Consider the following 27426-nt stretch of genomic DNA (forward strand, 5'->3'; position numbering starts at 1 on the left):
TATCCTGTCATCGGCACGTGATGTGCACGTGAGAGTAAAGTATCTGACATGTCATCTTGATTTTGATTTATATTGCCGTTTACTCTTCCGGCCGTCGCGGCTCAGTGTACCGGCAAATTGAATGGTCGGCACGATAGCTTCTTAAACCAATTTGAAAAACTTATAGTCGAATGAGAGAAATTAGGGCTTTGTTTATACTCCGATCATGCTTATCCCTACACCGACAAGACCAAACAGCGATCTTCTGTTACAATTCCAGATAGATTGTCCTTTTCAAATCTGGCTCTTTTAGGAACATCAAGTTAGGAAACCGATGGGCATACTTCAACTGTTGTGAGGATCCTTGCTGTGTAGCAGAGGTACTTTTAAATTAATTTTGATCTGTCTGGCCGTCTCTCCGGATTAAGAGTTGTCAAAACCGGCCTTAATCCGGCACGAATTCGAGAGAACGAAGCAGAAAGTGCATTTTGGGAAAAATGTTAGACCAAGTCTACGTTTGCAGAAGAAGGCCATCAACGGGAAGACATCATCTTGCTCGCGTGTTGTTCCTGGTTCTTGTAGCTGTCGGAATCTCTGTTCCTGTCTTCGGTTTTCTTCCTTCACTGTCATCTCCTCAGTTTCTTCCTACTGCCTTTCCTCGGGACGATAAGGTAAGCATGACTCTTTCCACTTATTGCTTCTTGATGTTTTCTCTTTAGCTTTGCTATTCTGCTTGGTTTAATTCGGAACCGAAATCAATGTGGAAGTGGGGATGGTTACTTTCAGGAGTTTGTGTAACTCTTGTGTGCTTCGTATCCGATCTTATAGCAATGAGACAAAAAATCGAATTTTGGTTGCTTCCCACTGCTGGAGTGGATGCATTCCTAAAAATTACGAAGCAATTATGTTATATGGTTCTCGTTTCATGTACAAGTTGTCAACTTTCGTTTTTAAAAGTTGCAGATGATATCTCGGATTTTTTATATAAGAGATGACATGTTCTGGAAAGATGAGAATCCTTTTCAAATCATTGGTGGTGATTTGCACTACTTCCGGGTTCTTCCTGAGGTATTGTCCTCTCTCCGAATAACTGGTTTATTTTTGGAAAGTAATCTCGTTATGTTGCATCTTACACAGTCTCTTATGTAGGTGATTGTGATGTTTATAATGTACTAGATTGATGGATTAATGCCAGATTATGGATGCAGTACTGGGAAGATAGGCTCCTGAGAGCCAAGGCTTTAGGTCTGAATACTATACAAATGTATGTTCCTTGGAATCTGCACGAACCAAAGCCTGGGGAGATGGTCTTTGAGGGTATTTCTGACGTTGTGTCCTTTATCAAGCTGTGTCAGAAACTAGATTTCCTGGTTATGCTGCGTGCTGGACCTTATATCTGTGGAGGTCCGTGTTGAATTTTCTGTTGTGATTCTTATGAGTTGATTCTAATGTTCTTACCACATCATGTGAAACAAATTCTGATATATGTTCCGGTCTCCGTCACAGAATGGGATTTTGGGGGTTTTCCTGCATGGTTACTCGCTGTGCAACCACCTCTCAAATTAAGGACATCAGATCCTGCATATCTTAAGTTGGTAAGTTACCAGTTAAATGAAGCAAGTAGTAGATTAGAAATTGCAGTTGCTGCTAATCAGCCTGCAGTGTGCAATAATAAACAAAGATACATGCATCCGCTGGTAGTTTTGTATTTGCTTCTGTAAGTTTTCGTTTGCAAATTATCTGTGATGCTTTAGGCTGAATTCTCAATTATATTTGCGGAAATGGACAATAATTGATGTAGTGTTTTTTTTTCTTCTGATTATGCGTTATAATTAAAACTAGAGTTATTCCTGGCAAAACATATTACAGGTTGAAAGATGGTGGGATGTTTTGTTTCCAAAGGTATTACCCCTGCTTTACAGCAACGGGGGTCCTGTTATAATGGTTCAGGTACATGATCGAAATAGATGTTCCACTATATCACTTATTTGATTTGGTATTCTAGTGATCACTGGATAATTGCAAAATATTAAACCTGTCGGCTTCAATAATGAAGAGTCTGACCAAGTTTTTTTTTTTTTTTTTTAAGATCTTTTTAAAAAGATTTCTTTTGTGTATAATTTCCTTAGTCCTAATACACTTACCCGTGTGAAGCTCGAGTCTGAATCCCTGCATGCTTATGTACTAAACGTAGGTTATTTTTTTTTGCAGATTGAAAATGAATATGGCTCATACGGAAATGACAAAGCTTATCTTCGTAATCTAGTTAGTATGGCAAGGGGATACCTGGGGGATGACATTATTGTGTACGACTTGGTTTCTCTCTTAGAATTTCTTCAGTATCTATAATAATCCAGTGAACTATGTTATCTGTTACTTTCTATTTTGAATTTTTTTATGTGCCCAACTCCTTAACTATCTCTTAAGAGTTGTATCTCTATTTTTTTACTTTCATTTGTCGACGGTGTTATTTACTAGTGTTTTGTCCTGTACCTTAAAACTGTTGTCCTGTGAAAATATATTGTATTTAGTTTCCAAACTGAGTCACCGAACTAGCCGTTTCTTTGCTTAATTATCAATAATTCATGTTGCCCATAATGATCTTCAGGTACACAACAGATGGAGGTACAAGAGAAACTCTTGAGAAAGGAACTGTGCCCTTAGATGATGTTTACTCAGGTGAAGTATATGCTTCCTCTGCATCCACGATTCATAGTAAACTGAGTCTTTGTTCTTACTTTGATATATAACAATGACAAGCAAGTTCTTCTCTCTGATAGCTGTTGATTTCACTACCGGTGATGACCCTTGGCCAATATTCGAATTGCAAAAGAAGTTTAATGCTCCAGGAAGATCAGCTCCACTTTCCTCGTAAGTCTCTTGTGCTCCCGGCTATGTACAGTTTTGTCATATAAATCTATTGAGCTGTTTTTTTAATAGGGAGTTCTATACTGGTTGGCTCACGCATTGGGGTGAGAAGATTGCAAAGACAGATGCCGAATTTACGGCAGCTTCTCTTGAAAAAATACTGTCTCGAAATGGTTCTGCTGTGCTTTATGTATGTGTATAAAACTCTTCATTTATCAAGGTTTACCAGATAGGGATTAATGGATAATAGTGAGGCTTGTGTATGTGATGTTTAGATGGTGCACGGAGGAACAAATTTTGGTTTCTACAGTGGAGCAAATACTGGCTCTGAAGAATCTGACTACAAACCAGATCTGACATCCTACGATTATGTACGGCAATGTCAGGTCATTACCTGCTATTGTAGATCCTTACTAGATTCCAAAGTAGCTTTTGTTTCTTTTTCTTATTTCAGGATGCTCCCATTAAAGAGTCTGGTGACATAGATAATCCAAAATTCCAAGGTTTGATCTTATATGATTGCTTGTATCAATTTTGCAGTCTTGCCTTAGTTTCTTTGTTAGACTTTGTGCTATTTCTTGCAGCTCTCCAGAGAGTGATTATGAAGTACAATCCTGAACCACACTCCATTATCCCCTCCAATAAAAAACGGAAAGCATATGGCTCGATCAAGATGCAGATGACAGCATCTCTGTTTGATTTAGTTAGTATGACAGATGTTGCAGATGTGATCACCTCTGCCAACCCAATTTCAATGGAATCTTCTGGACAGGTTTGTAAGCATTTCTCAACTCACCATGAAATGGTTTTAATATTATTGTACTTTGTATCAACTGATTTTTTTATTGTCTTGCTCCCAGATGTTCGGATTTCTTTTATATGAATCTTCATACGTCGCAAAAAAGAGTGGGAATATACTAAGAATACCCAAGGTATAAACCCTTGTTTCTTTTCCATCTGAAATCCAACGGCAATATGTAAATGTATATTTCTTTTTTCTATTCACGGTAGAGATAGAATCCGGGAGACAACAGAAGGGTCATTTTCTAACATATGATGAGTTGCAGGTACATGACAGAGCTCAAGTGTTTGTTTCATGCCTTTCCCAAGATGTTGATGTGGGAGTACTGAGATACATTGGCACAACTGAGAGATGGAACAACCACCCTGTCACTATTCCAACTATTGGATGTACCTCTAACACTAGCTTATCTATTCTGGTAAGAGAATTCTTGAATCCTCTGATAAGATTTTATATTTCTCAGCTGTTTTTTTACCTCTAGTTGGTGGTGTAGATTCATAAATTTTGTTATGCACATTCTTATTTGGGCCATTACTTTGCTCTTGTTTCTTATAGGTTGAAAACATGGGTCGTGTAAATTACGGGCCATATATCTTTGATGAGAAGGTAAGTCTCATTTAACAGAAAGTAATTCCCACGTATCTCATAAACTTTTCAAGATCATTTTACCTAATACATTTTTTTCTCTTTAGTTCTTCAAAGGTACTATCTATACCAAAGTGAATGTGATATTTAATGTCTAAAAATATTGGAATTCATGGGAGCCTTATGCATTCATTATCGAGGTAGCTCGTCTAAAAGGTTTATTTTGTAACACTGTTCAGGGTATTCTGTCTTCCGTTTATCTAGATGGTCAAATCCTCCATGGATGGAAGATGATACCAATTCCTTTTCACAACTTGAATCAAATGCCAAATCTCAGTTTCGAGATACAAAATACCAAAAAGAGAAGTCAGAAGTTTAATGGTCAGTGCTCTATGTTTTTATTAGCATATCCTTGGTTAAGTTTGGAATGTTGGTGATGGAATTTCCGGTCTTCTACAACAATCTCCAAAGACTGCTTTTTCTTCTTTGTGAAAGTAAGGACATGAATGAAACTAATTGCTTCTTTCACCGATACCTGTAGATGTTAGTCAAAAGGAACCAGCTCTGTTTGCTGGCGAGTTCTCTATTAACAGTGTAGAAGAAATCAAAGATACATATCTATCATTCAATGGTTGGGGTAAAGGAGTTGCTTTTGTCAATAAATTCAACATCGGAAGATATTGGCCGGTAAAGCTCTGTCCTAATGCTTAACCGATGTACAGTGTATCTTAGAGTTTCTCTTACACGTATGTTTCTTATTTTTGTTGCAGTCTGTTGGACCACAATGCAACCTCTACGTCCCTGCGCCTCTCCTTAAGCCTGGCCAAAATTCTGTGGTATGTCTACAAGTTGAATAAAACCATTTTCTTATTTGGAAATCAAAGGACTCTAAATATTCCTCATTGCAGGTGATTTTCGAGCTGGAGTCGCCATATCTCGACCTTTTGCTGGAAGCAGTGGATCGGGAAGACTTCACATGCCGTTCAAATGATTCTAAAGTTAATCATGTAAGGTGACCAAAATAAATAAACAATAGAGCTGTAAAACTTGAAAATTAATAAAATCACAAAAGTTTGATTGGTTAAATATTGGTTGTAATAAAGATTGTAAAATCGCTAACAATCTTGAAGAACAAAGACAAATCGCTAACAATGCAACCGATGTATAAATAAACTAATTTATGCATAAATAATTAATTAGATAAATTGTAATAATAATATTAGATGTTATCAATAAATATTTAATCAAAGATTTGGTAATACATACGTCACTTTTATTTATTTAGACCAAACAGAAAAATCCAACCAAAAAGTAAAACACAAAAAGAATTATAAAAGCAACTACAGTAAAAGGCTAAAACTAAAATATGATCAAATTAAAACTCCTAACAGATAATTACTGAATATACGTAAACGTTTTTTTTAAATCAGAAGTATCAGAAAATAGCTATTGTTAGTACTCTATTTAACAAACAAAAACAACAAAATTTATTCTCTCTTTCATCATAAACTGTCTCCGAAAACTTCTCTATCCACAACTCATCTCTCCCGAATAACTCTCTCCTCGATCATCTCTTTCTATCCTTCTCTTCGGGAGAAAATCAAGGAAGCCCCTTCGAAACCCTACCCATCATATCTCGCCAGACACAAAACTCTAATGTCCTTAAGCAAACTCCACGGTGGCTCATCCTCTTCCGCCACTGCTTGCGCTGCCTGCAAATTCCAAAGAAAAAAATGCACGAAAAACTGTCTCCTTGCTCCTTATTTCCCACAAGATCGCTATAAGCAGTTTCTAAACGCTCATAGACTGTTTGGAATAAGCAACATCACAAAGATGCTCAAAGGAATCCAAGAATCTGAACGCGACATCGCTATGCAAAACCTTATTCTCCACGCTAATGCTCGTGCCCTAGATCCAGTTGGTGGGGTTTACAAGATCATGTCTGATCTTAGGCGCAGGATCTCGTATTATGAGACTGAGCTTAACTCAATTCGTCAGGAAGTCGCTTTGTATCGTTCTCTAGCTCACCCACAGCAAATGCCAATGCAAAGTCAAAGTCAAGAGCTTTCCTTTGGCTGCTATTCTTATGGAGATCTATTGGAACAAGGAGAAGAATACGTTAATGCAGATGGTTATGAAACCAGCAAGGTAAAGCTTGAGAAGGAAGTAATCTCTAATCCGGATCAATTCTTGAGCCAGATACTCATGCCGTCTCAGGTCATTTAAGTCCCTTTTAGGTGTTTCTGATGTGTTTTTTTAGTTCAGGCTCAGGTTTAGGTTTTCATGATTACTTGCTAACTTTGCTATAGTTTCTCAGAATGTTCAAAGGTAACAAAGCATTAATACATCGTCCTCGTAATATCTACACTGTACAAGCAATACTTGTTTGTGTTCACACGTTTGTTTTTTTTCGTTTATTAGGATAGATTAACGAAAGGATCGTTTGTAAATTATAATTTAACTTTAGTTTGAGAATTTGTCACCATTGTGTGTCTCACGCAAGAAATGCAAGATATTATTTAAACAGAAATCATAATTAACTTTTCACACAACCAAACATTGCCGATTGCCCAAAATAGGATTACACAGTTCATTAGACAATCCTATATTTCAATGAATCGAATATCAAAATAACCAGACACAGAAACATGGAGAGAGATATTATCCATCGCAATTCCACAACAGAATTTTTCTGCTATGGATTTGTTTACCTTATACCTAGTACGAGTTATGCTGCAATCTACGAATCTGTAAACTAAACACCTGCCTTGTTTCCAAGTCTCTCCCGAAGAATCTTGACTCCCATGTATCTGCAAAGATTGACAATTCTTTTGTTTATATACACTGAAATCAAAAAGCGACTCTGATTCATTATGTTGGTATTTATTTTGATTTTACCTTCCCATCATCATGACCGTAGCTTGGGGGTTGGTTCCTGGAGACTCGTCAAATGTTGAGCCATCAATAACTCTGAGCCTGTTGACACCGAGAACTTTGCGGTCAGGGCTCACAACTTTACCCACAAGACAACCACCATGATAGTGCCAGATTGTGACAACAGTGTCTTTGCAGAACTGAGCCATTGATCTGGTATCATTCACTTGCTTTGGTCTTAGATTGATATTTGCCTTGACGCTTAAGCTAAGCATCTTGTGGACGTTTTGCTTATCGCACTGCGTGTAGTTTAGGAAGCGCTTAGACGTCACCACTTTTGAAACCAAGCGAATGGCTTCAACACAGCGTTGAAGATCCACCGGGTGGCTGAAGTAGTTGAAGGTGACTGAAGGGTTGTCATCTACATTTGTGTTGACCAAGCTCAAATGCCCTCTAGAGATCGGGTAAGCTAGTTTCTCCAAGATGAAACTTCCATTGAATGCTTCGTGAAGTTGGTATTTGTTTCTTGAGATGTGACCTCGGGTTGCTTCTGGTCTTCTCTGCTTTGCAGGAATGGTGGAAAACAATTCATTCTGCAGAAATAATCAAAGACCAGTCAAACCCACATTCTCATACAAAGACACTAACAAGATCAAAGTCATGTAGTTTATGTTACCTTGTCCGACATAATCCCATAGCGAGTATGAATGCTCTCAGGGGATTGGCCAAAGCCAGTGCTGGCTTCAACATACACGCCCATCTTTGTGATTCCAACAGTCTGGATAAGTGACTGCTCTATAGGCTGCTTAGAAGGCACCAAGATCGTGTTCATCGGATTATCAGCCATTCCTTTGCCAACATGCTCGTTCTCTAGAACCAAAGGAATCTTGAGTCTCTGAAGCTCTCTCTTAGGTCCAATTCCACTTAACATTAGCATTTGCGGTGACCCAATAGCTCCACTAGACAAGATCACTTCACTTCCCTTACGATTCGAGAGTAGAGCTTGGTGTTGATTACCTTTCTCGTCTTTGAATATCACTCCTGTTACTTTAGGCCTTGCTCCTGCATCCAACAAAAAACACTAACAAGTCAGCTTCTCGATTATCTATAAACCTCAAACAGGAATTTCGTCGAACACATGGAAGGCACACAATCCATAAATCAAATTATCAGTACCAGATGTGTCAAAGACGATCTTTTGCACGGTGGCGTAGATCAAGACTCTGAGCTTTTGAGGGTTAGCGTAAGCGAGAAGTTCCGCCGCCGTGTGACGACGGCCGAATCTATCGAAGATTGTGCCGCCGATTTTGGTGCCGGAGACGTGATCGTAAGTGAAGCCATTGAAAGGTCTGACTCCAACCTCGAGAAGACTGTCTCTCAGAGCTTTTTGCCATAGCGTCAGCTTCGGCTGATGAACGATTTCTCGCTCCACCCATGGATACGACTCCTTCACCAGCTTCGGATCCCATCCTGCTCGCTTCACGAACCTGAACCAATCGTAATCATCATCAATTTACAACACTTATGTTGCAGATTTTTTTTTTTTTTTTTTGTCGTCATGTTGCAGATTTAATTGAAGAACAAATGTAGTAGTACTAGTAAATTAATTAGAAAATAATTAAATAAAAGACGTGGTCGTAATCCCCATGGGCCATGGCCCATTATTACACAACATTCTCGATCGGTGCGTTTTCATAAATGTAACACTTACCAATTACGACACGAGGGTGTACCAATTATGATTTCTTTATAAACAACAAGATCTATTTCAATTTTCACAATCTTAATTTCTTCTGTTTTATAAAAAAAATTGTACTGTAATTAATTACTTACGCAGCATCGGCTCTGGAGTAGAAACCGGCGTTAATACAGGAACCGCCGCCGAGAACACGAGCACGAGCGTTATAAACGCCGTCAGTGGAAACAAACGCCTGCGACGCGGAGGAAGCTGAGGTGTCAGCAAGTCCGATGTGGAAATTCCTGAGGAAAGAGACGTTTGCGTTTGTAAACGGAACGCCACCTCTCTCTAGAACAAGAACGCTGAAATTCCGCGATAGCGTTGCGGCGAGAGGACAGCCTGCGGTTCCACCTCCGATGACTATGTAGTCGTAGGAAGAGTCTCGACCGTTGGATGAAAAAGAAGACGAGGAAGATGATGCGAATGAGCTGGCTTTATCGATAAATGTGTATCTGTAAGGATTAAACTTCTGCTCTTTACCTATAAAAAAATAATTTTTTTTATTCTCTAATCCGGTTAGTTATTAAAATAAACAAAAACAATTTATGGATAGTTGGTAGAAGTAATTGCACCATTTATGTCGTTAGCAGAACATAACTAACAACAAACGGAACAGTGAAGCGTAAAAAAAATACTGTACTGTTAGTGTCCTGATCATTCCAGATTCGGTCATGATGAATCAAGAAACAGAGTTATGATAAAGTGATTATATATATATATACGTACATATAGGTATGTATAATGTAGGTCTAAGTCTGTGAACAAGTTCGGGAATAAACTGATTTTGAAAAACAGAGCTCCACAACTACATAGATTCATCAACAATTTAGCTAACAGAGAGAGAGAAAACAGTTTACTTCAAACACAACACTAAGAGGATAAACAGACGTTAAACTTTGTAATGAGAGAGATAGAGAGGTAACCTTTAGAAGCAGTGGAGGAGAGAGAAGATGGGAGACAGAGAAGAAGAGCAAAGAGAAAGAGCTTGAGAGCCATTGGAGACTGCAGAAACCAAAACATACAGCCTTTTTTTATGTTTATTTTTTCTTTTGCTTCTGCTTCAACTTCTTATGTGGCTTTTCATGAATGGTCTTGTTTTGTGTGTTTCTTCTCCTATAAATAACACTTAGGATCCAACATAGCCACTATATTAATTACACCTACATGTGTCTCTATATATTGTTACACAATATGTAACTATTTATACGAATTACTTGTGCAGATATACATCGAATTTTTAGTTAGACAACATTCAGTAAAAAAATTATATAGTAAAAAAAAACAAGTTAATAAATAGATGTTGGTGGTCTACAATGAAATGATGATATGATCTTGGGTGTGTCCCATTTTTGTCGAAAATAGCAAATGAAAAGGACAATTGCATAATCTTACTGATTTAACTTTCCCCATTTAATTGTAAATAGTCACCTAATACAAAATTTACTAGCCAGTAACTTATTGTTTTCTTGCTTTTGTTTCTCATAATAGACTTATTGGTACAAAATCAAATTAGACTTATTGACTTATTGTTACAGAATTGTTTCGTACAACTGAGATTTATGATAAGTACTGTACATCACTGCTTATTAAAATAGTCATTATTATCAAAATACATTTTCGTTCTTATCAACTAATTAGGCTTAACAGGGTTGCTTTCTCCTTTTTACCGTGGTGATTAATATTTAATAACTCTCTTTCTTGTCCCACGATTCTGTTTTGACTTCTGGGACCAGTTGTAAGAAATAATTTATTAGTAATAGTATAATGTGTAATTGTGTAGTATCAGTGTATACCATAAGAGAAGACAATTTAAAGATAAAAGGAGAGTTGTACAGCTTGTCTATGTCATTAATGGCGATGTGAAACGGTTGAAGTAGAAGGTCTGATAGCCGTTGGATCAAGACTTCACAGATTCAAAGTGTATCAATTAATCATCTCCACCTAACCAAAAGCAAAAACAACAATATACAGAGCCATGTTTTTGGCAAGTAGTTTTATTAAGTAGTAGATCTATTACCGTAAATATGATCATAACTGTGAGTTACTAACAAATGTCATGTTTTCGGCAACTGAGTTTATTGATTATCTTCACCTAACCAAAACAGTACCTTCCGTATTATTTGGTTGAGAATGTGATCATGTGTTACTTACAAATTATCACCTTGGATTAATTAGTTGCCAATTTATTTAAAAGAATCAAGACCTGATTTTAATCTCAAATTAAGAGTACGACTCTTGATTATAAATGTCTCTCGCATCACGGACGGTGGTCATATAGATCTCATGAGATTTTCTCTCTGACTTTAAACCAGTCACAACTATTACTACATACACTGTAATTTGATGTACCCACCACATTTATAATTTGCTGTCGAATTTACTAACGAATGTTTCTTGGGAGAGAAAGTTAATCTCATATAATATACAACACATAATAACCCAGTAGCCCACAATGTTTTTTTGGACATTTCTGATAAGATATATTCATCTTTTAATCTTCTGGTGATTTGAGGTGTATATTTCAGAGAGTTATTGGCGGTGGATATGCAAAGAAATGATGATAATAAATACACACACCAATCCATGAGTTGGATTCTGAGTATAAATTCAATATTTTTAAAAATGGTTACAAAACTTTACTACTCAGCAGTTAATGTAACGATTAATTTCTGCTCTCTTTTCATGGGGTTGTTATCTTATCCCATGCTTTTGAACTTTCACGAAACTAGTTATTGAGAATCGTACATGTATATTTATAGTCTTGCAATTTATTGATTTGTTTTTTGACATCAGAGAAAAATAATCAACCGATTCAAATAATGCCACCACGCTTTTAAAGTCACTCACTTGTGTTGTATAAAGAAAAGTTCTAAACCAAAAGCAAAAAGGTCCTAAAAACGCAGCGTTTTGCGCAAAGTGAACAAGTAAAAACACTAAGTATTGGAGATCAAACCTTTTAAGAGTAAAGAAGATTCTTTGTCTACGCTCCTCTTAATCCGTCTTTGAGGCACTTTTGTGCTCTGGTAGATTCTCTGACGAGGAAGCATTTGAAGAAGTGTTGTTGGTGCTCGAACGACGGTTCTCTGGATTAGCTGCGGGAGGAGCTTGGCCTTCCGCGGCAAGTTTCTTGAGAAGGTTCATGACCGTGGGAACAAACTTTGCGGATATCGATATGAGTCCCGGAAGCTGAAGAAACCATCCATAGGTAGTGTAATATCATAAGTATCATTTATCAAGAAATTCTCGAATCTTGAATCTTGATCAAGTCCATGATTCATAAAAAAGAAGCTACTACTACTTCATTGGAGTTTGAGAAGATTGGTAAAAACACTTACTGCACCATTGCGGAATTCACCAGGGATATCCAATTGCGTCCATAGTGCTTTCACGAGAAGGAAACCGACAAATATGACACCGAGATAGAGAGGGTTTCTGTTACGTTGAAAAGGAAAGAGACTTTCAGAATTTACATATCAACATTCCTTACGAAGCAAGCAATAATAGGTTTAATGGACCTTAGAAGAGCCATGAACTCGTTAAATCCTAGCACGATCAATGCAAGAATTGCCCATGGAGGAGGTAACCAGTTACCACCACGCCTATTCGCCTCCTGTATTAGTATAAACACTTGAAAATGATCAACATTCATAAGCAAAATAAAGAGTTTAATTATGAGTCAAGTAATCATGCCTGTGCAGATATGGCTTGAGTAACTGTATACTCTGTTTCTGTCTTGAACTGTCTCCATATAGATTTACACTGGACTGGTGTGATAAGCGTTCTTGATGATGGAACCTAAGAAAGTAACAAGACCATCCATAGCTGTTAGATCAAGAATCAATTGAAATTAAAGCACAGTGAAGCAGAGTCATACACACCTCATCCCAAGTGCTTGAAGCCAGTGGATCAGACGTTGTAATGCTCTTTTTAGAAGTTTCATTCTTTGTTGAATCCAACAAAGCAACAGTTAGTGTCTTCTCGATGTTATCAGGTTCATCGCCCAATCGGATTACAGCCATTACTGAGAGCAACTTCAAGGACTGAAACAAGAAACCATACAAAGATGTTAAAGACTTTCTCAAGTCTTATAAACAAAACGTAAAGAGGAATAACGTATCGTACAGCAGATCGAGCTGATTTGGTAATTGCTCGAAGATCTTCCTTTCCGGTCCAAACACGTGGCATTGAATCAGAATCATGGCTGAAGATTGTAGCAAACCTGAAAGGAAAAATCAGAATTAAAGTTTGTTGTTGTTGTTGTTGTTGTTTAAAACTGGTTTTGAAAGATCACTGAGCACAGAAAGAAGGTTGGCTATGTACCTTTCCTTCATACGCATCAAAACCCTTCCAGCTTCTTCCTTGGCCTTAGATTCTATGACACCTCTTGAATAATCCTGTAGGCTCTTCACCATTTTGTCTCTTATTTCTTCTTCCATGTCAAAACCAGCTAATGCACTACTGAGTCCAGAAACAGCAGATTCAGTTTCACGCCGATGAAGCTTTTTTACTGTTGTCCATGTTTCATCACTCGCTCCTTCCAGCAGAGCTTCCACCGGTTCTGACAATGCTTCATGAAGCTTTGACTGCAAATTAGAGGCTAAATCAGTAAAAAAAAAAAAAAAAAACACTTGATTTTCCCAAGATTTCTGTATTTATTCTGTTACCTCGTATTGACTCGTAAGCTCAGATAACTTGGAAGTCCGAACAGAGGAAATGTGAGCCTCGATGTCACGGACTAGCTTGTCCCTTACTTTAGTTGTGTCCCAATTGGCTTGTTCAATGATGGCACCTGCACACTCTTCATCGAACTGGGTCATGCAAGACTTGAACCAAGCACTGGAAGCTGAAGAAAACCCTTCACCAATCTCTAAAGCTTTATCAAAAGAAGCCTTAAACTTTTCAAGCATTCCCCATCTTATATGTCCCAGTACATCTTGAAACGCTGGATTCACAAGCTGTAAGGTAAAACAAATGTGAGGAAAGCATATAGTATCGATCTTCGAGCGTGACAGAGACAAGTAAGATTCTCTAGAAAATCATTTTGTCTTAACTAACACATCTGCATATGGCTTTAACAACATGCTCAAGAGATCTAAGATTGTCATATTTATTACTTGGAGAAGCTTTTCTTCAAGCTGATGCCTCTTCGAAGATCTGACACCTTCATCGAAAAATGTAGCTTCCCCATCATATCTAATAAAATAAGAACCATCAAGATCAAATATAAACAGAACCGCAAGGAAGATTTAAGAAACAATAGAATCCATTAACTATACTGTGTGAGAAGCTTGATTAAAAAATTGATGTGCTTACTCTGATAAGCAAGATTTAATAATGGAAGTAAGCCTCTTTCCAAAACCAGAAACTGGACCAGCCTGCACCTCCTCATCCAGTTGGCGCCAGTCCTGCAAAAGAAAACAAAAAGGTTAGTTAGTGACAATGGGACTCACAAAGACGCTTCAAACAATGAACAAGACTGAAAGTAAAGATTTGCAGAAACATTACCTCATTTGTAATGAAATGCGAAAACTTCTCATTTGCAATTTCTTCGCATCGCACTGTGGCTACCATGACCTTCAAGACGAATGAGCTCAGAGGGAGTATAAACAAATTCTAAAGCTATCACTATAAGCTACCTTGTGGGCAGGAAGGTCAAGATCCTTGTTCTCTTTGATGACTCTCCAAATTTGATCTGCACTAAATGCAAAACCTGAGGCTGGAATCACTCCTCTTCTGTCTCCAGCAAGACCACCCGGTGCAATAGAATGCATGAACCGTTGTCGCAAACTAGCAACCTAAGTTGCAAACCAAAAATGAATATGTGTATAAAAAACATGCCATTTTTGGAATACTCATCTCTAAAAAGCTTGGCCTCACACTTACACACCTGCTCTTTAAACTGTTCTTCCTTCTCCTCGTAACTGGAAAGAGCGACAACTTCAACCTAACCATCAAGGTGAGAAGCAGCATGACATTTCTGAAACGTGGCAACCATTTTTGCTAATAGTTCTAGCTATAGCACTACATACATTGAAGAAGTCACTTAGAGGAGTTTCCTTGTGTGCTTCAGGTTTTGGAACAGAATCCCATATCTGCCACGACACAGAAAAAACTGGTGAGAAGTTACCTTTCTTTGAATATCAATTTAGAGTTAGCTAAAAGTTACTTCTCTTCACCTTCTGAATATCTTCTCTTAAGACAGGCTCTAAATTTTCCAAGGGTGTCTACAAACCAAAACCATATCAAAATTAAAACATTGTATATACCAATCTGCAGAAGTGACAAAGAAAACGAAGAAGAGAGTGTACCCGGGTTTTGTCTCGTATTACAAACAGCATTGTTGTTTTACGTGGACTAAACAGTCGCATCATAACCTGTCAAAGACAACTCCGAAAATTTAAACCAAGACTACAAATTATATATATACATAAATAGTTTTAACTTTCTGAGCATCACAGACTAATACCTGGAAGACAGTTTTCAAGAGAGGTTTATTAGCAGCTTGTTCACGGCCGATATCGTGACACCACCTAAAAAACACAACCATTGAGCATAGGTAATGAAACACTTCTTTTCAACAAAACTGAAAGCTCTGTGCAAGTTGATATACTAGAAAGTTTCTACTACAATCTTACATGTTGATCAAGACGATATCTGAGATAGCAAGAGCGAAAAGAGCACTCTGTTTCTCGAATGCAGTATCATCCTGGTGGAAAAAAAAAAGAACACAATTTAATGAAACCTTATGTAAAAGCAATTCAATCAATGTCACACAGTAAACCAAAATGGTAAGGAGACAAAAAGTAACCTCTCCTCGCTCCCTTCCATCGGTGCCTTCCAAGTCCATTACAAGGGTGCAAGGCTCTATACCGGCGCATCTTGCAAGCCAGATACCTTTCGTGGTCTGAGACCTATAGAAAAGTTCCTAATCAGGCAACAAGCTTTTTTACACGGAAGTCAAAAGCAAAATACTATCAAATGATATCAAACCTTCCCTTAAATGCATCCATCTCCATGAAGTTTGTTCCAAACAAATGATTCAATAGTGTGCTCTTCCCTGTCAAACCACAAATGTTCTCTAAATTAACTAGCAACTCTCAATCAGATCACTATTAAACGTTATTCCATAAAATTCTGAAAACTACAAAACTCTCTCCTTGCTAGAAGAATGTGTACCGCTGCTTTGAGGACCCATAATGGAAACAACAGCATAAGAGAGGCCACACTCTCCAAGTTTCACCTCTTTAATGAAATGATCGATGCCAGAGACATTGAATATACCATCTCCGTCAATAAGCTGTACAGAACAACATCCCTCGCTCTTATCTGCATCCAATATGAAATATGTAGCTCGTCAAAATCAATGGATCCTCAATTTGACAGTCGAATCAAACAACTTTCTGATGGAACGAGAGCAACAACTCGATCTTAAACATTATCTACACATGCAGAGCCCTTTCTGAAACCGATAGCGAAGACATTCTCTCTTAAGAGAACATGGATCTACAAGATGATTTGTTGATAAAACAACGAAGAAATTTCCATTTGCTAGACACGAAAAAGGCTAAAAACCAACCAAGAATAAGTAATCATTGAATAAATCATAAATCTGACAATTTCAGAGATAGAAATAGTACCCATTGTTGGTCTTTCTCAGACAGAAAGTGTCAGTCAGACACAAAAGATCAGAGCTTTCACGCCTTGAGGATTTTCCTCTTCAAAAGCTTCCCTTTCTCTATTTTTTCATGTAAGTCATTTCAGGTTCGAACTTGGAGCTATTTTTTCTTTATTCTTTTTCCTTGAAAACAGTGAAATCAAGGAATGAAAGTTTGGAACTTTAGATCCCCACTACAAATCTGTTGGGCACATGGAAAAACATCAAAAGCCAATCTTGAAAAGGAATTTGTATATCACTTAATCCAATAAAGAATAATAATTCTTCTATACACCACCAACACACTCCAAAAATAGACAAAACATTCCTATTTCTAAGCCACATCTTACTAAGTTTAGTCATACATGAAAAGGTATTTAGCTTTATGAATTGATACTAACACTCCACCTAACCAGATCGAGCGCAAGGCTAAAATGCCATAAACTAAAAAAAATAATCTACCCTGCCATAAATAAATCTAGTGCCATAAATAATTGTGTAATGTCGATTTTAACCTTAATGAAATTGAACTGAATTATTTATTATTTTCTGATTTTCTAATTTCTATTTATTTTATTAAATGTTCCCGTCTCATCTTCTTCTCTTCCCTATCATTTGGTTTGGTCATCTTGAAAACGAAATTCAATATGGTGGACCTGCACCTCTGTCTCTTCCACCTCTTCTACAATCGATTTTTAATTCTTAACTCCTCTATCATCTGCCTTTATTGAAGCTTCAAAACTGAGTAAATTATTTTTGAAGATTTAGGGTTTTCACAATTTAGAAATTTAATTTGCAAAAATTGCTTATTTTGATATGCAAATTGGATTGATAACCAAGTTTAATGGGACAATTAGGTTGTTGTATTGTTAATTTGTCGGTGTAGTTCTTGAATCGTAGTGAATCTTAGGTAAATTAGAATTAGAACTCGAATCCATCAAATCTGAAATGATAAGACAATTGGTATAAATGGTACAATTAAATGATATAGGACAACTGATACAAATGGTACAACTAAGTGATATAGTACAATTAATACAAATGGCATTTTTGCAGTTGTACTTTAATTTAAATTATTATGTTGTAATTGTCCACATAATTTTCGACCATTAAATAGCATTTAGGAGGTTCTCATATTACAAAATTATGATAAATCAGATATTTATAATTTTCTTAATACATATTCTAGTTTTCTTATCAAACATACGTGATAGTGCAAGAAAGATTTTTTTAATGTTAATCATTTTATGATGCAAAAGAGGCAAAATTTATGATTTTGCACAACTTGTAATATCAAAACATCGTAGATGCTACTTAATATTCAAAAATCATATGGACTACTACAAAATAATAATCTATACTAAAAGATAACTGCAAAAATGCTAAAATCGCAAAAGTACAATTATTAAAAATTTTGTACAACTGGACTCGTAAGGTACAACTATGCACATTTTGACATGTGCGCCGACAAAATGGAACATATGCGCTGTCAATTTTGTATATAGTTGTACCCTAAGACTCCAGTTGTACTAAATTCTTAATAGTTGTACTTTAGCGATTTTTAACGTTTTTGCAGTTGTACTTTGATATAGATTATTATATCGTAATTGTCCACATAATTTTTGACCATTAAATAGCATTTACGAAGTTCTCATATTACAAGTTATGAAAAATCAGATATTTATAATTTTCTTAATACATATTCTTGTTTTCCCATCAAACATACCTTATACTATAAGGAAGACTTTGTTAATATTAACCACTTTATGATGCAAAAGAGGCAAAATATATGATTTTGCACAATTTGTAATATGAAAACATTGTAAATGCTACTTAATATTCAAAAATCATATGGACAACTACAAAATAATAATCTATATCAAGGGATAACTGCAAAAATGCTAAAATTGCAAAAGTACAACTATTAAGAATTTTGTACAACCCGACTCTTAGAGTACAACTATGTACAAAATGGATGACGCAAATGTCAAAATATGCGCCGACAAAATGGAACATGTGCGCCGTTTTATATATATTTGTACCCTAATAGTCCAATTGTACTAAATTCTTAATAGTTGTACTCTAGCGATTTTTAACGTTTTTGCAATAGTACCTTGATATAGATTATTATATCGTAATTGTCCACATAATTTTTGAGCATTAAATAGCATTTACGAGGTTCTCATATTACAAGTTATGAAAAATCAGATATTTATAATTTTTTTAATACATATTCTTGTTTTTCCATCAAACATATCTTATAGTATAAGGAAGACTTTGTTAATATTAACCATTTTATGATGCAAAAGAGGCGAAATATATGATTTTGCACAATTTGTAATATGAAAACATCATAAATGCTACTTAATATTCAAAAATTATATGGACAACTACAAAGTAATAATCTATATCAAGGGACAACTGCAAAAATAATAAATTCACAAAAGTACAACTATTAAGAATTTTGTACAACCCGACTCTTAGAGTACAACTATGTACAAAATGGATGACGCACATCTTCCATTTTGTCAGTTGTACTCAGTTGTACTTAAAGTACATGTTCCATTTTGTCAATTGTACTTAAAGTATTATTTATAATTAACTGCTTAGTTGTACATTAAACTAAACGAGATAATTACACCATATCATTATAGTTTTTTCTTTCGTTTTAGTAATCTTGTATTTGAATAAATAAGATATGAACAAAATTGATGAATAAAGATAAATTTCGTAAAAACCTTATTAATCTTCAAAAAAAAACTTTTGTTTCATTACAATGTCAAAACAAATAAATCAAGAAATGTTAGCATTTCCTAAACTTTACAAAGTGACTAAGACCATAAGTTATCCACATCAAATGCTCTTTAAGAATCGAAATGCTGATTCCCAAATCTTCTTCTTCTGAACCAGCAATGATAAGATACAGAATATAAAAGATTTTCTTCTTCACCAACATGGCTTTCCTCAGTCATCCATATCCCAACCTTTTAAGAGACAGAACTTACAATTTGTCAATTCCTATTGGAAACAAAAACTCTCATCTGTTCTAAGCTTGCTGTAACATAATAAGCATGACAAAACTCACGGTGGGTATAACGATAAAGAAACAAATACCACTTCTCTTTTATTGTCCATGCGGATCTTCTTCAGAGCCACCATTTTCACCAGTTTTGATCTTTTAGCCATGTAAACTTGACTGCAAGAGCAAAACGACAACAATAAACATCCTAAAGCACAACTATACATTGTAAAAGCTGAATCCTACATTCAAAAATCGCTTATGATTCCAATTTATGAAACCCCGTGAAACGCAAGTATCCCGAGTACCATCCAATAAAACTAAATTGGATTCAAGTAAAAAAGGAAGAATGTGAGAAGTAGTCCCGTTAGTTTCTCGCCGATTTGGTTGAGCTTCTCGAAGAATCAACGCTGCGAGATCCCCAGACCGGAGGAGGTTCCTCAAAGTTTAGGTACTCGAAAGCTGCAAGAGCCATCTTCGTTCCTGCGACTGCTCCCTCCATTGCCGACGGTTGGAAGAAATAAAGTATCTTTATAACAAAACCATTGCGCTAGAACAATTTGGCCAAACAAAGTTAACCATAGAGTCCAATTACTGAGCTCTCTCGCATCCCAAATGATCCAACAAAGTAAACGAATCATTTGCCATTATCGTTGTCATGCGACACAAAATCAAAGCAAATTGAGTGAAGCAAACAAAACCAATTTCACAATTGCTGAATTGAAGTAAGAGCAGTCATAAAGCACATAATCATGGGTCGTATAATTTCTAAGAGCCGCCACAAACCACGAAATGTGATTTTTAATGTTGAAAAAAAAACAGAGTTGTGTCGATGATTCCGTCGGAATTCGACTTTAATGAAAACCCAACACCAACAAAAAAAAACTGAAGAGCTCATAACAGGTAGATGATTCATCAACCGAAGCTATACAAACTTAAATATTTCCAAGAAAGAAAAAAAAAGAGGATTCAGGACATGAAAAAGCTCACCGTGATGATAACGAAAGTTTTGAGAGAGGAAGAAAGTTTACGGAAGTTGATATGGAGTGACTGATCTCCCTAATATGAAGAGAGAAGATTCAACCAGATTTTGGAGAGAGCTATCAGACTGCAACGAACGAAAGAGAATAAGAACACGATTTAGTTGATGAAGATTAAGAAATTATGGTGTAATATTTAATTATTTGGGATAAATAAAAATATTTAAGTGAGTTGGATGGGTGGATATTCATAGGTTATTGGGTTTGGGTGGGTAGAATTGTGGTTAAGTTGTAATTTTAGAGATTTATAAGGAGAATGAAGGAATTTCTATGATTTTCTGTATTAAAACAAAATCAAAAAGAAATTAAATAATGTGGCGATGACAAATGGGCACATTCTTTAGCGTTTTATGGCATTGCAGCATTTGATTCAACCAGATCTAACACGTAGACAACCTAACCATTCCATGGCAAAATTCGTTTCCCTACACATAACCGACTCGCACGCAGCAGAAATGTCTTTATCCTTGAAGGCATATTGTCTTAAGATAGTACGAACTTCTTTGCGAACTTCCTGGCGAACTTCCTGGAATCTCAGAGACCCTACTTCGCGAACTTCCTGGCGAACTTCCTGGAATCTCTCGCGAACTTCCTGGCGAACTTCCTGGAATCTCAGAGACCCTACTTCGCGAACTTCCTGGCGAACTTCCTGGAATCTCAGAGACCCTGCTTCGCGAACTTCCTGGCGAACTTCCTGGAATCTCAGAGACCCTACTTCGTACAAAAGCTCTATGCCGTAGGAACTAAGCAGCTGCTTGTCTCGTGTAGTGATGATAACTATACTTCCCGGACCAAAACAGTTGAAATCCTCTGCAAGAGCATCCAACTGTTCAATTTCACTGACGTCGTCTGCCACAAGCAGAACCTTTTGGTTCTTGAGCCTTGATTTACTCAAGCATTTTCCTTGAACCTTTACCCGAAGCTCTTCTTGTAGATACGACATGTGACTAATCCTTTTCACGTTCTCCAGGAAACAATGGCTTTCGAAGTGTTGACAAATTTTCTGATAAACGAATTTAGCGAGAGCCGATCTGCCTTTGGCCTCCTCTTGTCCATATCCCAATCACTCTCACACTTTTCTTCGAATTCAAATCCAGTAACCGTGAAAGGGCTTTCATGTGTGCATCAATCCCCTCTATGTTACTTCCATTGCTTGTAGTTGTTGTTGTATCAATCGACATTGATATTCTCTCAGTAATTTTGTCGACCAGCTTCGAGTCATCTTCCCTAGAGACACAGAAAAAAACGATTGAAATCGAATCTACATTAATAAAAATTCGACCTTTGAAGTAAAACAAAGACATCCCATCACAGAAAAAACGATTGAAATCGAATCTACACTAATAAAAATGCGACCTTTGAAGTAAAACAAAGACATCCCATCACCAAGTTACGGACTTTTACCATTTCAACGAACAAAGGCCGGAGATACTGGCCAAATTGGTCAAAGCTTGCCTCCATGAAAGCAATTTCTCGTGATCTTGCCTCGCTTCGTGCTTCTTAAACTGTTCGGCGACTTCTCCGATCTGCCACCTCACATGACACGGATCCACGCCGTAGAAGATTGGCATCACGGTGAGCGAGCCCTTGTTTGCGAAATCCATAATCTTGACGAGTTCTTCGAGGCACCAAGTCGACGCTGCGTAATTCGCAGAGATCACAACGACGGCGAATTTCGACTCCTCGATGGCGCGTATGAGCTCAGACGAAATCCTCCGGCCAGTCTCCAACTCCTTGTCGTCTTTGAAGGTTCGAATGTGCCTTCGAATCAGTTCTCTGTAGAGAAAACTGATGAAGTTGCGGCGAGTGTCGAGTCCCCTGAAACTGAGAAAGACATGGAACTTGTGGAGGGTAGTTGCAAAAGTAGACATCTGATTGATACTCTACGAGTAAGAGAATATAGCTCAGGGCTCAGGGGGGGGGATTTATGGATAAGCGAACAGGCCATGTTCGTGTAGCCGGCCACCGCCGGCCGCGGGAGGAATTTAACAGAGACTCGCTCTTACTTGACAAATGTTGATTTCCTTGCATTTTCTCTATTCATCATGTGATTTAGTTGATAATCCATGGATTAATTACTTATTTAATTGTAAAAATTGTAAGTTTGCGAAACGGCAGGACTTTATGTTTAACAAATTAAGTGAAGTGTACTGCTGTGTATATATTTTCCATTTTTTAAATTACGTTGTATGCACATTGAACTACCTTTTTTTTGCAATATGTTATTTAATTAGTGTTATGTGATTCATGGGATTTGCATCATTTATGGCTCATTTTCATATGATTTCACGCTCCTTAAAAATCATTTAGAATAGTTTTTCACATTTTTACTTTTTAGGTAATTTAAAACCAATCCGAAAAAATAAGGGTAAAAAAGTGAGTTTGGAGGAGATCCTAGTAGAACCCGGTGATAAAAACCAATCAAGATGTGAAGAGCAGCCAAAAAAGAGCCATAGAGCCAAAAAAAAAAAAGGAACAAGACGGTATGGCGTAGACATGTAAGCTTATTAGAAGTATCAATGGAGTTGGAAGACAAATAAATAATCGACTTTTTAACTCGATGGTTGATTCGGGACATTTCTAACATTGTATAAATAATTAACTTTATGTTAATTTTAGACCTAAGTTCTATTCCATATTTATTTGCACAATTCTTTTTACTAAATATCGTGTGAGAATGTTTTAAATCTGCATTTTTATATGAAGAGAGTTTTTAGTTTAAGTTTGTTTAGCAGCAAGTCGACTCTGAGTAATTCACAGATATCATAACGACAACAAATTCTGAGTCCTCAATGGCATGTACGAGCTCCGGCAAGTCCTCTCCAACTCTTTGTCGTCTTTTAGATACAAACTAGGTGACTACCCGCACATAACGTGCAGGTTTTTCTTTTTAACTAATCAAATTTGATATAAAATCAAATATAATCATTATTTGTTGTTATGTATTGGTATGTTATTATAAACAATCTTAGAAATTTTATATAAAAAATAATTTTAGAAATTAATTTAAAATACAATATCATAAATATAAAAACAAATATAATTATTATTTGTTATGTGTGTTAATATGTTATTATAAATAATTTTAGAAAATTTATTCAAAAAAGAAAATAATTTTAGAAATCAATTTAAAATGCAATATAATAAAAATATATATAAAATTATTATTTGTTATGTGTGTTAGTATGTTATTATGAATAATTTTAAAAATTTTCAAAAAAATAATTTTAGAAATCAATTTAAAATACAATATCATTAAATAAATGATAATTATATAAAAATAAAATAAATATCAATCAATATCAATCAATTAATGAAAAAACTGTTCATTTTCTTTGAGTGTTTTAAAACTTGATATTAAAAATTAGTAATTTATTATTTTTTCTGAAAAATTGTAACTTTAAATTATAAAAAGCGACACATGTCATCCCCATTGATGTGTCACTTAATTGGAGAAAGTTGGTTTTTTTTATATATAAGACTAGTATTTGCAGGACAACACCCCCAAGTTAGTCTCTATAGCCTCATGTTTTTATTATGGGAAATTTTTTTTTTTTTGTCGGCTAACGATTTCATTAAAAACCCTATCTAAACTGTACAACAATAATTATGGGAAGTTAAAGCCATCGTTATTTCTTTGATTTGAGAGTGCAAAAATTCAAATTGGATACCATTACTAACGACATTTGAAACAATCTCTTGCTGCTACAATTTTGTGTTACTCACTATTGTATGGTGATTAGCATTTAATTATAATTGTAGCTGTAAAAATTTGGATTGTAAAATTTATTGTTCAGACTAAGTTAAAAACTCTCAAATAGTTGAGAGCAGTAAAATTGGACAAGCAAACAGAAACTCAAAGTAAACTTTAACTGAAAGTCATAAGACGATCAAGCTGGACCTAGAAAAAAAATTTAGATTTTTGGTTTTTTTGGACTGGCCATATATATGTTTAGAGAGATTAGTTGTTAACTTGTTTTGTTAAAGTGATTTTGTTTTAATTAGTTTTTTTCTCGACTTTTTCTTTGGTTTTATGAAATCTTATCAGAAATTTTCTCTACTAAGAAACGTTGTCTTCAATTAAACGTGAAAAATTATCTTGAATATCATAAACAAAGATATGAGAATCCAGCAAATACTAAATATTATGATTAGGAACCTAAGAGGTATATTCTCAAAATAAATGGATAACTTTATTCCATAAAATTTTCATATTCTCATTGGCAAAACCGTCACAATCTCCACTAAAATTAGAAAAGTTAGGAAATGAATATAGCATGAAAATCTGTGATTTTTTATACTATATATTATCTTTTGCATTACAGGTAGAGTTTGGAACTTTAGATAAGCATGACCAGCTATCGTAAAAGCTAACCAAATACATCTTACTCCATTTTCACCATCGGATTTGGCTTTTGCCGCTCCAGTGGCTTTTTACTGCAGTACTTGGGAGAACCAATACTCCAACTCCAAGATCTGATGGAGATAAAACAAGCTACATTTCATGCACATAAAATGATATAAATTATATTTATCTTTTCTCCACAAAGATTTTTTTAATTATAATTCATTGAGACGAGATTTTTATCATTTTTTGTAAAAACATAGATATTAAAAAATTTACTAATGGATGTAATAGGTCTTTCAGAGTATTATTTTTCTCCCTTAAATTTTTTTCTAAAACAAAAATAAATAGAATAGATAACTTACACCAGCTTAACTTAAAACAAGGTTTTTATAAATTATTATTATAGCTTTGTCGCCGAATTATTATTACTTTAGAAATTATTATTATAGCTTTGTCTTGCTATTTACTCTTCACAGAATTCTCGAAACCATCATACAAAATCTTCTTTTTAAAAGCAAAATTCTTCTTTTCCTTTAAATGAACACAAACGATGGTATTAATGTAGATGTCTATGCCCATGACCAAGAAATAAATCTTAGACCGTGGATTTGTGAACAACATTCACTTTAGTAAGCTTTTATATAGAAATTTGCATAAGTTACAACGTGAAAGCTGTAGATTAGAAATTTATTAGAAAATCTTAGGTAATATTTACTTCTTTCCATGTCTTCTCCTCTATATTGCTGAATATTTTTTATGCGTTGAAACATGAGTGACCAATATTTAAGACAACGTTTGAAGCATCATTAAGAATAGGAAGCATCAAAAATAGGAGTCAAAAAGCCATGAGGTCCATGATGGTAAATAAATCAGTGCACAGAAAAATGAACGTAAAAGTGATTAGCTTAAATTAATTAGAGTTTCACTAAAGTTTTTAAATAATAAATAAATAAATTGATGTGTCATTCAAAGGAGTGCTGATGTGTCAAGTTTGTGAGACTCAACTGAGTCTTTATATAATATATGTTCCTTCGAACCAAATTTTTGTAGAAAGACATTTAACTTCGGGAGGGTAGTTGTTGTAGTAGTCTAGTAGATATATGATTTACTGATTTGATGGTTAGTTGGTAGCCACCCAAAAACTTATTCATTTGAAAAGAAGTCCAGTGTCATTTACTAATTTATGAAAAAATTAGGGTTATGTAGTGTATTCCTATGAAACATTGTTATCTTTTAGTTAGGACTTAGCATCTCCAACCCTGAGTTTGGGTATTATTTTACATTGTTTTCTTCATCTACCCTGAAATAGTTATATTCATAATTACAAGACATGTTGGCATGCTGCATGTCACATGCATATAGTTTTTTCCTTTTTTTTTTCCGCAGCAGCGCGTGGTACGACTTTACATTCATTTTGTGCGCAAATAAGACAAAAGCAACAGGAATTAGCTTGTTGAGATAATAGTTTTTCCAAATAATAAATTAACAGTTTTGAATAAAATGAAGAAAGTAGTGTAGAGAAACGAAGGTGTAGAGAAGTAACAAAATAAATTATTTAATAATATTTTTTCCAAAAAAGAGAGATAATGCATAAGAGATTTGACGTGATAGACAAATAGATTACATGCAGATATTTATTTTGTAATGATGTCTAATTCCTTTTCTTTTCCAAGAAGATCCATGAGATAAATAATCAAATGATTGAAAATGAGCATGTTGATGGTACTGTGACGGATAAGTATAACTAATACCACACCTCTTCAATTCGGGTTGAGATAAACGGTTTATATTACGAGTAGATGTAGCAAATGGGACTAGATATTCTATCGGTTTTGGTTTGGAAATTCGTTTCGAAGAAATATTATCGAATTTGGACTGAAGTTACAATTTATCTGCCCATTAGGTTGTTCAGTTTATTTTTTTCGATTCGGTTTGTATCGGGTTTATTCAGCTTTTTTCCAAAATTTCCACCAAGTAATTTTACATATACTCTGAGATTAATATCTTCTCAAGTTGATAACGACACACACACACACAAAGAGCACAAACCAGACAAGCGGATGAGAGAGTGAGAAGAGAATTCTCCATTATGACTTCTGGGAGAAACCGAGAAATTTGTCACTATATATCTCAGATCAGCTTTTAAATGGTTGACCAGTTTTAGTCGCAGTGGATCATCGTGTCAAAGCAAAAATGCTTTTCTTCTCTGTTTTAGACCTTTAGATTCGAACTTTGAAGTTGACAAAAAAAAGATCGAACTTTGAAATGTTAGGAACTATAATGTCACCTGTATTAATTTGCTGGACATATATATGTCGAAACATCAACAAACCAAAACAGGCAATTTTTTAAAAAAATGGTGTATTCTTTATTGCTTATCAGGAAGATCAAAGTTACATACAAGTATACAACTGGTGAATCCAGATCCAAAAAAGGGCCTAACATTATTAAGACTAAAAGGAACAAACAAACACATCAAGTTAATCTTCCTGAATGAAATCTAAACAATTTATTCAAAA

The 27426-nt window shown here is 35.5% G+C and overlaps 5 protein-coding genes across 9 annotated transcripts; 2 read left to right on the forward strand and 3 right to left on the reverse strand.

Moving 5' to 3' along the window:
- The first annotated feature begins 117 nt into the window (after positions 1-117).
- On the forward strand, positions 118-5380 carry LOC18009341 (beta-galactosidase 17). Of its 5 annotated transcripts, XM_024155417.1 has the most exons (20): positions 118-359; positions 503-650; positions 943-1047; positions 1188-1383; positions 1486-1574; positions 1849-1929; positions 2191-2285; positions 2588-2658; positions 2760-2850; positions 2920-3037; positions 3123-3218; positions 3302-3350; positions 3432-3619; positions 3708-3779; positions 3915-4067; positions 4205-4255; positions 4474-4615; positions 4776-4921; positions 5005-5070; positions 5143-5380. In XM_024155417.1, the coding sequence occupies exons 3-20, from the start codon at positions 943-945 to the stop codon at positions 5248-5250; spliced, it is 1917 nt and encodes a 638-aa protein (XP_024011185.1). In that variant the 5' UTR covers positions 118-359; positions 503-650; the 3' UTR covers positions 5251-5380. The 5 variants fall into 5 exon arrangements, with proteins under 5 accessions (XP_024011185.1, XP_024011189.1, XP_006390605.1 ...); XM_024155421.1 differs by having other exon boundaries at positions 118-650; positions 1175-1383; XM_006390543.2 differs by having other exon boundaries at positions 118-650.
- A 510-nt stretch (positions 5381-5890) lies between these two features.
- LOC18009437 (LOB domain-containing protein 7) lies at positions 5891-6495 on the forward strand. The gene has a single exon (XM_006390544.2). It carries the CDS (start codon positions 5891-5893, stop codon positions 6458-6460), a length of 570 nt encoding a protein of 189 aa, XP_006390606.1. The 3' UTR covers positions 6461-6495.
- A 250-nt stretch (positions 6496-6745) lies between these two features.
- On the reverse strand, positions 6746-9934 carry LOC18009428 (protein HOTHEAD). The gene is made up of 6 exons (XM_006390545.2): positions 9770-9934; positions 8942-9326; positions 8285-8595; positions 7785-8170; positions 7133-7701; positions 6746-7044 (listed from the first exon to the last, which is right to left on the reverse strand). The coding sequence occupies exons 1-6, from the start codon at positions 9864-9866 to the stop codon at positions 6990-6992; spliced, it is 1803 nt and encodes a 600-aa protein (XP_006390607.1). The 5' UTR covers positions 9867-9934; the 3' UTR covers positions 6746-6989.
- A 1681-nt stretch (positions 9935-11615) lies between these two features.
- Positions 11616-16487, reverse strand: LOC18009053 (protein ROOT HAIR DEFECTIVE 3 homolog 1). Its single transcript, XM_024150159.1, has 22 exons — positions 16484-16487; positions 16023-16196; positions 15837-15903; positions 15655-15757; positions 15482-15552; positions 15313-15376; positions 15155-15220; positions 15023-15070; positions 14876-14938; positions 14734-14790; positions 14483-14641; positions 14352-14420; positions 14160-14251; positions 13961-14039; positions 13511-13801; positions 13167-13429; positions 12969-13065; positions 12725-12886; positions 12537-12641; positions 12362-12456; positions 12182-12278; positions 11616-12032 (listed from the first exon to the last, which is right to left on the reverse strand). Exons 1-22 carry the CDS (start codon positions 16485-16487, stop codon positions 11838-11840), a joined length of 2421 nt encoding a protein of 806 aa, XP_024005927.1. The 3' UTR covers positions 11616-11837.
- A 44-nt stretch (positions 16488-16531) lies between these two features.
- LOC18009438 (TMV resistance protein N) lies at positions 16532-22553 on the reverse strand. Its single transcript, XM_024152859.1, is given in 4 exon segments — positions 16532-16913; positions 20935-21601; positions 21603-21786; positions 21964-22553. Coding segments are annotated over 4 exon segments (1323 nt in total). The 5' UTR covers positions 22431-22553; the 3' UTR covers positions 16532-16908.
- Between the last annotated feature and the right edge of the window lie 4873 nt (positions 22554-27426).

Source organism: Eutrema salsugineum, unplaced genomic scaffold, assembly GCF_000478725.1.
Source record: "Eutrema salsugineum unplaced genomic scaffold, Eutsalg1_0 scaffold_9, whole genome shotgun sequence".
Taxonomy (NCBI): Eukaryota; Viridiplantae; Streptophyta; class Magnoliopsida; order Brassicales; family Brassicaceae; genus Eutrema; species Eutrema salsugineum.

Excerpts from the sequence above, each read along its gene's own strand:
- LOC18009341 (XM_006390543.2), top strand. The coding sequence starts at position 477 with ATGTTAGACCAAGTCTACGTTTGCAGAAGAAGGCCATCAACGGGAAGA. Across the intron at positions 2,286-2,587 it reads CTGGGGGATGACATTATTGT|GTACACAACAGATGGAGGTA; the intron begins GTACGACTTGGT and ends AATGATCTTCAG. Across the intron at positions 4,616-4,775 it reads GAGAAGTCAGAAGTTTAATG|ATGTTAGTCAAAAGGAACCA; the intron begins GTCAGTGCTCTA and ends CGATACCTGTAG.
- LOC18009437 (XM_006390544.2), top strand. The coding sequence starts at position 5,891 with ATGTCCTTAAGCAAACTCCACGGTGGCTCATCCTCTTCCGCCACTGCT.
- LOC18009428 (XM_006390545.2), bottom strand. The coding sequence starts at position 9,866 with ATGTTTTGGTTTCTGCAGTCTCCAATGGCTCTCAAGCTCTTTCTCTTT. Across the intron at positions 9,327-9,769 it reads CTCCTCCACTGCTTCTAAAG|GTAAAGAGCAGAAGTTTAAT; the intron begins GTTACCTCTCTA and ends ATTTTTTTATAG. Across the intron at positions 7,702-7,784 it reads ATGGGATTATGTCGGACAAG|AATGAATTGTTTTCCACCAT; the intron begins GTAACATAAACT and ends TTATTTCTGCAG.
- LOC18009053 (XM_024150159.1), bottom strand. Across the intron at positions 14,791-14,875 it reads CTCTAAGTGACTTCTTCAAT|GTTGAAGTTGTCGCTCTTTC; the intron begins GTATGTAGTGCT and ends CTTGATGGTTAG. Across the intron at positions 14,421-14,482 it reads TTGACCTTCCTGCCCACAAG|GTCATGGTAGCCACAGTGCG; the intron begins GTAGCTTATAGT and ends TTCGTCTTGAAG.